Source organism: Microtus ochrogaster (assembly GCF_000317375.1).
Source record: "Microtus ochrogaster isolate Prairie Vole_2 chromosome 14 unlocalized genomic scaffold, MicOch1.0 chr14_random_1, whole genome shotgun sequence".
Taxonomy (NCBI): domain Eukaryota; kingdom Metazoa; phylum Chordata; class Mammalia; order Rodentia; family Cricetidae; genus Microtus; species Microtus ochrogaster.
The window spans coordinates 4174556-4184329 of NW_004949096.1; the positions used below are offsets into that span (position 1 = coordinate 4174556).

General features: G+C 35.2%; 1 protein-coding gene across 4 annotated transcripts in view; it reads right to left on the reverse strand.

The window, feature by feature from the left end:
* Positions 1 to 9774, reverse strand: part of Mettl15 (methyltransferase like 15) — a 188711-nt gene that overhangs the window by 26115 nt on the left and 152822 nt on the right. For all 4 annotated transcript variants that reach the window (XM_005364050.3, XM_013352576.2, XM_026787667.1 and 1 more), the window contains exon 6: positions 6162 to 6340. In XM_005364050.3, coding sequence (XP_005364107.1) covers positions 6162 to 6340 — 179 coding nt within the window. The remainder of the gene's footprint in view (positions 1 to 6161; positions 6341 to 9774) is intronic.

Consider the following 9774-nt stretch of genomic DNA (forward strand, 5'->3'; position numbering starts at 1 on the left):
AAAAAAAAAGAAATTGCTTCAAGGTAGCATTCCACTTTGTAATGTTAACATAAAGTTTTGCTTTAATCTAACTGAACTAAATATTACATAAAATTACTAAATATTTACTATGAAAGAAAAGACACACAGAGTAGGCTCTTTCTTTACACCCTTGTTTCCTTAGCTGTGTAGGTTTTTATGTTCACATACTCCAATTTATCAATTCCTGACATAATTTCTGAGCATAGCTGAATCTTTTTCAGGAAGTCAATTCTCATCCCTATATCTTCAACTGCTTTCTCTCTATATTGCTCCAATCATTTTAAAGTCTCGAGAAATACATTATGGTCTTTGATCCATAGCAACTGAATTTTAAGCAAGATGAGAGGTGGGTCTAGTCTCATTCTTCTACATGTGGACATCAATTTCATAGCACTATTTTTGAAAAACACTATTTCTCCTATAAAGAATGTTTTCTATATCTGTCATAAATCAGTTGAGCCACTGGTATTGTGTATATCTTGGAAATGCTATCTTATTCTGTTAAGTTTCATGTTTACTTTTGAGACCTCACCATGCTATTTTTATTACCATGATTCTATAATTTGAAATCAGAAATTGTGATAGCTCCAGCATTATGCTTTTTGTTCAGGATTGCTTTGATAGTCTGGGATATTTTGTGCTTCTATGTAAAATTTAGGATAGGTTTCTCAAGTTCTGTGAGAACATTACTGAAAATTTTGTTGGCATTGTACTGAATTTGTAGATCACTGTTATGTGACTGTTCCTGAGAATACATGAAAACACATATACTCACTTGAGGTAGGGTAACAACAAAAGACAAAAATAACAATCCCATCCAAGTGTAGCCTGATGAAATGAGTTTATTAGAGTTACTCACAGGAGCCATCAAAGGCAGCGTTATTATCATAAAACTTAATACTGGTGACAACTCATGAAAACTTCAAACCTGTAGCTATCTGACTAACTGTAGGAAGCTCCATGTAGAGTCTTTTCTGTTTAACAGTTATTCATAGCTTTTGTAATTGGGAGAGGGTTCTGGAAATCTTGTTTGTAACTCTCTGAGCCTCCTAAGCCTGTTAAGTTTCATAAATTTCTGGAATCTTGGGAGTAATGTCGCACCGATTCTTATGACTTTCTATTCTTCTAGGAGAGAATATTTCAACTTGTAAGAATTAGCAACATAACATGACTTTTTAGAAACACAGTGATTTTCACAATATTAATTTAGCCAGTCCATGAGTGTGAGGTGCCAAGGACCAACTTCAAGTGCCATTCCTCGGGTGCTATCTACCTGCTATTTTTGAGGTTCTGTGAGTCTGTCTGCTATGGGGGTGATGGGAACTAAACCTGAGTCCTCTGAAAGAGGAGGAAGAAACTTCACCCATAGAGTGATCTTTTCAGCACCACTCCTGCCACTTTGTTTCAAACACGGTTTGAATCTTGCCTAGTTGACCAGGCTGTCTGATGATGGTTCCCCCTGTCTTGACCTTCCCAGTACTGGGCTAACACACATGTGCCACCAAGGTCATCATTTTTTTTTCCAGACAGGGTTTCTCTGTAGATTTGCAACCTGTCTTGGATCTAGCTCTTGTAGACCCAGTTGGCCTCGAACTCACAGAGATCCATCTGCCTCTGCCTCTCGAGTGCTGGGGATAAAAGGTGTGTGCCACCACCGCCTGGCTCATGTTCATCATTATTTTATTTTTATTGCACTTTACATTTTCTCTGCTCCCTCCCTGCCTCTACACTCCCCTTTAACCCTCCTTCCAAAGTCCCCATGCTCCCAATTTACTCAGGAGATCTTCTCTTTTTCTACTTCTAATACAGATTAGATCTATGTATGTCTTTGCTAGGGTCCTCATTGTTGTCTAAGTTCTCTGGGATTGTGATTTGTGGGCTAGTTTCTTTGCTCTATGTTTAAAAACCACCTATGAGTTGGTACATGTGATAATTGTCTTTCTGGGTCTGGGTTGCCTCATTCAAAATGATGTTTTCTAGCTCCATCCATTTTTCTTGCAAAACTCAAGATGTCATTATTTTTTTCTGCTGTGTAGTACTCCATTGTGTAAATATACCACATATTCCTTATCCATTCTTCGGCTGAGGAGCATTTAGGTTGTTTCCAGGTTCTGGCTATGATAATCATGTTCATCATTTTGAAGTGAGTTCTTGGATAAAAGATGCTCTCATGCTGTGCAGCAAGTACTTATCAGCTGACACATCTCTTCAACTCCATTTGTTTCATTTTTTGCAATTGTTACCAAAGTGTTTGTTTTCTTCAGTTCCTCCTCAGGTGATTTGTTATCAATATATTCATAAACTGTTGATTTATATATTAACATTGTATACTATCACTTGTTAATCAGCTCAAAGTTTTCTACCAGAAATTTCTACAAGATTCTACTAGAAATCTTCATTTTTTTTAATGTATAGGATCATGTCACCTTCAAGAAGAATTTACTTCTTCTTGTCCTATTTATATAATTTTAATTTATTTAATGATATAATAAATATGTATTATTACTCTAGTAAAGATTTAATGACAATATTGGATGAATGAAGAAAGAAGATATTTTTGTTTTATTCCTCATTGTAGTGAAAATTTTTGCAGGTTTTCTCCATTGAGTAAATGCTGACTATAGATGTGGTATATATACTCTTATTATATTAAGAAATGTTTCGCTAGTTCTAGGACAGGACCAAAAGCAAGCTATGGAGAAACCCTGTCTAGAAAATCAAAAAAAAAATGTTTCTTCCATTATTATTTTTTTCAGGGCTTTTATCAATAGGGTATTTTAGTTTCCATCAAAGACCTTTGTGTAACTATTGAGATATTTATGCAATTTCAGGCATTGAATGTAGTTATAAGGCGCTTTGCATTTATTGATTTGTGTTTTTTGAGCAATCCTTGCATCCTTGAAATAAAGTCCATTTGGTCCTGGTAAGAACTGACTGTCTGAAAAAGTCTCAACCATGTTCAGAAATAGTGTCAAGAATTGATAAATTGTATTACATGAAATTAAAAGGCTTCTGCACAACCAAAAAAAGAGTACTGTGAAGAAACAACCCAGTCTGTATGTCTTTATTTCATAATCAATATTTCATCATTCTATGGAATATTTAGTTCAGTTATCTAATGTCAGTAGTAAATGTTATGAACACAGGACTCTTTTGGTTGAAGCAAGACTTTATGTTAACACTGCAAAGTTGAATGTGTTGTTGAATTTGGTTTGCAATTCTTCACTGAAAACCTAGCTAACTGACCAGAGCTGTTGATGTCCTGGCTCTAAGAGCTTACAACCACTGCTTTACTCAACGAGGATAATCCCCAACTGCAGTCTAAATATTTGTCCTTATCCCCACAGGAAAGTGTTGTTCTCAGCCCTCATCAAGAAATATTCTGTCTGCAATAGGCAAAGACCATTTTAGAAAACCACAATTAATCAAAATGTAGATTTGTAGAGTCCAGCACTAACAGATACATCTACAATACAACTCACACATTTAAGACTCAGTAATCCTTGTAGAAGAGGGGGGTTGAATAATTTTAAGAGGCAGAGAAAAAAGGTGTTTGCTGTGAGATCGTGTCTCCTAGTAATAACAGAAGTGCTACACCCATATAGTCTTACCAACATGATTGGTCTGAACAAGGAAACCAACAACGTCAATGGTAGTGTGGAAGAGGAAAGCCAGGAGGCCTCAGCACTATACAAAATACTACAGATGACCAAGGTGAGTGTGAAGAAAATATTCTTTTTCATGGAAGAGGACACCAACTGATTATCCAATATCAAATGTTCATCCTGAAAATATGCACGCAAGCGACATACATATTGAGCAGGGTTAGGTTATGTACTTAGAAACACATACATATACACCATCAATAATGAACAAAAAAGGGAGCCATGAGTTTGAAAAGATCAAGAAAGGATATATGGGATGGGTTAGAGGGAGGAAAGCATATAATTATATTATAATTTAAAATTTAAAAAATGTGGCATGTATGAACAGAGAGTGATTCATAATTCATTTTTGTTCTTGTTATATATATATTCAGCTTGGATAAAATGAACTTGGTATCATTTCTTCACCTTCTATTTTATGGGTAGTTCTATGTAGAGTTGCTTAGTTCTTCAAAGGTTTCATAGAATTCAGTAGAGAATACATCTATACTTGAACTGTTTTAGTTGGAAAACTCTAATCTCATTGCTCGCTATAGATCTATTAAAGTTTCTATTCTCTTGGCTCAATTCTGGTATGTCAAAGTTTTCTCTTTCTGAAATATCATGGTTTTTGCTTTTTCAAAAAGTCATATTGCTCTCAATACAGTTGTATTTCTATTCTGATATTAAAAACATAAAAACAGACTCAGAGAACTTTTAATGCCATTAACAACTTTTTCCTTGGTATATGTGAATATTCTCACTTTTAACTCATTGTTAATATAGCATTAATGTGATCTTAACATTATAATATTCCAAGGAATATTATAATATCATTTCTATCACATACACACAAAGTATTTCACCAAGTTCACAGATCAAGATCCAGAAACAAAACAACTAACTTAATTTCTTAAAGCTATACTCCCAATTATGTCTCATATTCATTGTCTCCTAAATTTTAATGAGTACTAACTGTCCTTAATTAGACTGTGGACTGGAGCAAACCATTGGTCCTCTTTAGAACTGATTTCACAAGTTCTGAGATAAATGTTTCAACAGAACAATCTCTGGGGTGCTCGTTAGCTACAAACCCTCATCTGTGCCAGAAAACTGTGTTTTCTTATTTATAAATAATATGATTTCTCCCAGAAAATGGCATGCAGTGCTTCTTAAAGACAGCAAGGAGAAGTAGAGATGCCTGGTGAGTAATGAATGAGAAGGGCAGCATATGCAAGGAGAAGGTGAATCTGTTACTTGCTAAAATGCTTCTATAAACTCTTAGGGGGGAAAATCATAAAATACTGTATTTTAAAAACCAATATAAATTCTGCTCCAACTTCAATATAAGGTATTAAATTGGGAAGGGCCTGACAAAGACACCTTAAAATATTAAAGACTTAATAAATTCTTTATTCTTTATTATGTTAAATAGAATATATTATTTAATTACGCTATAAACACTTATTATAAGACAGTTTAATGATTTGAGTGAATTTATCATTTTTATTCCTTAAACTCCATCTAGTATTGATAGCCTTAGTCAATACTGAGTAATTTTAAAATGCTATACTATGTCTTGTATTTACTTATTACTTGCACAATTTAATAAGAAACAATAAAAACAATCTTAATATTTTTGGTATATAAAAGTGATACAGCATTTTTGTTGGTTCAACAAGATGAATAATTTACCACTGTAATTCTGTTAAATAATTGCAGGAGTTGCATTTTTACTTAGAGAAACTTTCTTCAAAACATAGCTGTGAAACAGCTTTGACTTCAAATGTAAAGGGTACAAAAAAGCACCTCAGAGCTAGAATCCGGTTCAAGAGGTTTATGGTGGTGAACAGCAGAAAAGATGAAATGTTTCAATAAGTCCCTTAGGCTGATTTAGTTAGCATCCACAAAGCAGTATAACCTATACATCACATACCCTTTGTTAGCTGATTGTTTAGAATAGATGTATGAGTCATTGAGTTTTATTTTAGCAGTTGGGCAATGTAATTCTCCTTTTGCCTGAAATATTAAAATGCAGAAATATGTGCGGTAATGACAAATCTCATACAGGATGCTAATGAACCACTGTGATGGATCAAGACATTCTTTAAACCTTGTCATTCCATCTTTCACCTTGGTCAGCACAGATGATAAATTACCACATATATAATTTCTATTATATTAATCAGCCACCTATGGCAAATAATTTTTAAAAGGTGTGTGCAGTATTAGAGCCATCAAAGAGAGAAAGCTAAAAAAAGAAAGAAACCTGACATTTGAGAAAGATATAAAGAATGCTATTCTGAAAGATTTCACATACAAATGAATCCCTCTGGGAGCCAGACAGGGAGGAACAAACACACACGCGCACACACACACACACACACACACACACACACACACACGCGCGCGCGTGTGTATGTATATACATATGTATGTAACAGATATTTATTTAATTTTATACTCTTAGAAATCGAAGAGAATTAATGAGGGTACCTGCAACAATGCTGGCAAGCTGCTGGGTTCTAGAGATAGGGTATATGCTGCGTGCTTGAATGATTGCAGAAGCAATTTTCTTGGCATGCTTCTCCTCTCCATATGCTCTAAGGATGGATGCAAGTGCTTGTTGATCTAAAGCATTCACAACATCAGCAGCAGTGGGCATGTCAGGATACCTGTGCAAAAAGAGCCAACCAGTTTACTGACACCAGTTTCATTGACGAGAGTTGATACTTCAGAGTACTGGAAACATGAACGCAGGCATTTGTCACACATTGCCTAGAAGAAATTCTGAAGCAGACTGAAATAGCACACAAATGAAAGAGTTTCTGTTTTACATAGTAATCTTTATGGCAAGAGGAACCTGAAGCATTCATTGAGGTCAAGGAAATGGGAGGTTATAGTATTTTGTTAATCTTTAACTTTCATTCATAAAAAAGTTATTAATGATCTTGTAGCTTTCTTTCTCTTAAGATAAAAAAGAAGAACGTTTAGATTTAACTTATTCAAAATTTAAGTTACTGATTGAATTATTCTTTTTTTTTAGAATAGGAGACACAATGCTGACAGATGATAGCTGATCAAGTCTAAACGCTAGTGAGTAATCTATGTCAGCAAAGAACATATATGTGGAACAACCGCAAAACCCAACTTAGAAAGTCTACACAAGAAGACACTAGGCAGCTTCCCCGTGCAATAACTAAAAAGACCTAATGCTAACTGTGCATGTTTTGGATATTTGATATTAGCTCAGGCATTAGTGAAAAATTTCATCATAGATTAAAGCTTCAAAATAAACGGTACTGATTGAAAAAGCCTAAATACTATTTTCAAGTATGGCACAAAAAGAAAATCCAAGTTCTGACCACACAGACTAAATTATACTAGCATAAAATAGTGTACGCTGTCAGATCATTCTAGTTTATTTCCAATTAGAGAAGGGTCAAAGCATTCTAACTGATGAGCTACCCATGACTTGACTTACTAGGAACATCTGACAGTAGTACAGTTACTACTCCTGTAGTAATATAAGTGGCGGGGCTGCGTTCCCAGCATCCCAGCCGCCTGGCTAGCTTATGCCCCGAAATAACAACACACAAACTGTATTCATTTAAACACTGCTTGGCCCTTTAGCTCTAGCCCTTACTGGCTAATTCTGATATCCCGATCAACCCATCTCTAATAATCTGTGAGCACCGGTCTTACCGGGAAGATTCTAGCCTACGTCCATCCTGGGTCGGAGCTTCATCGCGTGTTTCTGGCTGGGCGAGGGGAGCATGGCGTTTCTGTCTGAGGCGTCTTACCTCACTTCCTCTTCCTCCCAGCATTCTGTTCTGTTTACTCCACCCACCTATGTTCTAAGCTATGAGCCCAAGCAGTTTGTTTATTACTTAACCAATGAAATCAACAGATTGATATATGACACTCCCACATCATACTCCCACACAAATATGTTGGATTATTAGTTTCATACTGTGAACAGTCATGAGTTCCAAAGCTACAGACCTGAGGTTTAAGCAACAGTGAGGTTGAAAAACATCTCAAATTCTCTTGGAAAATATTACCTTGTTAGCATGCTTGTGCATTCAGGAGAAACTTTGATCCTTGTACTCCATTTTGCATGTCTGCTTGTCTATCTCTCAAACTCATAGTCTCTTTCTCTTATTTTATTCGGGAGTAAGAAACATCATATTCCATGTATGATGATTTTATTTTTCATTTTGGCTTACTTTTATTTATTTATGTATGTTTTAAATTAAAATGTGAATATACTACGTCACCTTTCTTCACTCCAGCTCTTCCCACCCTCTCAAACTGTCAGCCGCATTTTCTTTTGAAGCCCTGTACCAATGAATGTCTTATATAGTAGCCCTAATTTTGATCTCAGTGGTTTGCTTTGTTTGGCTTGCAAAATGAAGATCCTTTCTTTTAAAGTTGTAGTGAACTAAAAAGGAAATGAAGTCTTGTTATATTGGATAAAGTTTTAAATGCAGTAGACTCTCAATTTTAATCTGGGAAATGAATATAACAATTATTATCTTAATTATTAAATTGTTGGGAGAGGAGGCCCATATAACATAGTAAATACAGACAATATAATGACTGGGCGATAAACATTCGTGACCTTCAGATATTTCCAATTCATATATTTGCCAGCCATCATTTTGACTATAAAAGACAAAAGTCCCTATTAGATTTTACCTACTTATGAATTTAGTTACCCAAGCTACTGCCCACTGGGGACAATCCTTGCTATTCAGACCTTTAGCTCTATTAAGGCAACTATAAGACAGTATGGATGGATTTAGTTTTTCATAACTTTCTACTTTTATTTATTTATTTTGGATTTTTCAAGAAAGGGTTTCTCCGTAGCTTTTGGTTCCTGTCCTGGAACTAGCTCTTGTAGACCAGGCTGCAGTCGAACTCACAGAGATCCGCCTGCCTCTGCCTCCTGAGTGCTGGGATTAAAGGCGTGCGCCACCACCGCCCGGCTAACTTTCTACCTTTAAAAAAAACAAAATTAAAATAGCATTTTGATCAGGTGGCATTTAATGAAGAAAGGTATGATATTATCTTACTGTTCCGTTAACACAAAATATTTATGTGGAAGTTTCCGCAATGCTAGAAAACAAAAGGAACATCACTCTTGAAGTTGGCAGGTGAGAAATTTGTATTAGAACAGGCATTAATATGATGAACAAGAAGCACTGCTCCTCTATGAAAACACAAGTTTTACCCTTGTCAGTCCAAAGATTTCCTTGACTCACTACACCCAAAATCATAAGAGAAAGTCTTAACTTGGGTGCCAGTTTATTATCTCCCAAAAAAGACTATATCTGCTAAAAGAAGTAGCCTTTCAAGTTCCTGAGGCTTGGAATTCCTCACTGCTACATGAGAAGATAATATAATATAAAAGCAGTGGCTGGTGAGATTTGGGTAAACACAGAGTTAAGACTCTACTGTGATCCAGTGTGAAAATAACTTTTGAGTGTCTTTATCATAGGAATCTATCACTTTCTGGGGTTGGATAGATCACAACACTCTGTGTGTGTCTGTGTGTGTGTGTGTGTGTGTGTGTGTGTAAATATAATTTTTCCCCCATGGCCTACCTTTCTACTTGTATTTGCAGTGCAGTGCAGATCTTTGTATGCCTGACTTTCATTTTCCCATATATTCAAGTAAACTGATTTTCCTGTTCTGAATACTCATATAGGTCATAGTCCATATGATCTACCTGAAAGATCTTCAACTTTTAAATATATATATACATATATATATATATTTTAAACTATAATTTCAAACATAAGGTATTGACTTGAGGGCTTAATTCTCAGGAACATTCTTATTTTGAAGTTTCTGAGGAGAAACTCATCGATGTAGATTTACAAATTAAAACTTGCCCAAAAAGCTTTACATTAAGAATATGGTAATTCATTGCTATTAATTAGATGATTTGTTCACTGTATTACAGAAAGAACCTTTCTTCCTCAGCAAGACACAAGAAGAGTATAGATTTATTCAACATTTTATTATTATACAACCCCACCTTATTTCCAAAGTTGAGACTATCTAATCTACACTATTAGATGCTTGTTTTTTTTTTTTTTTT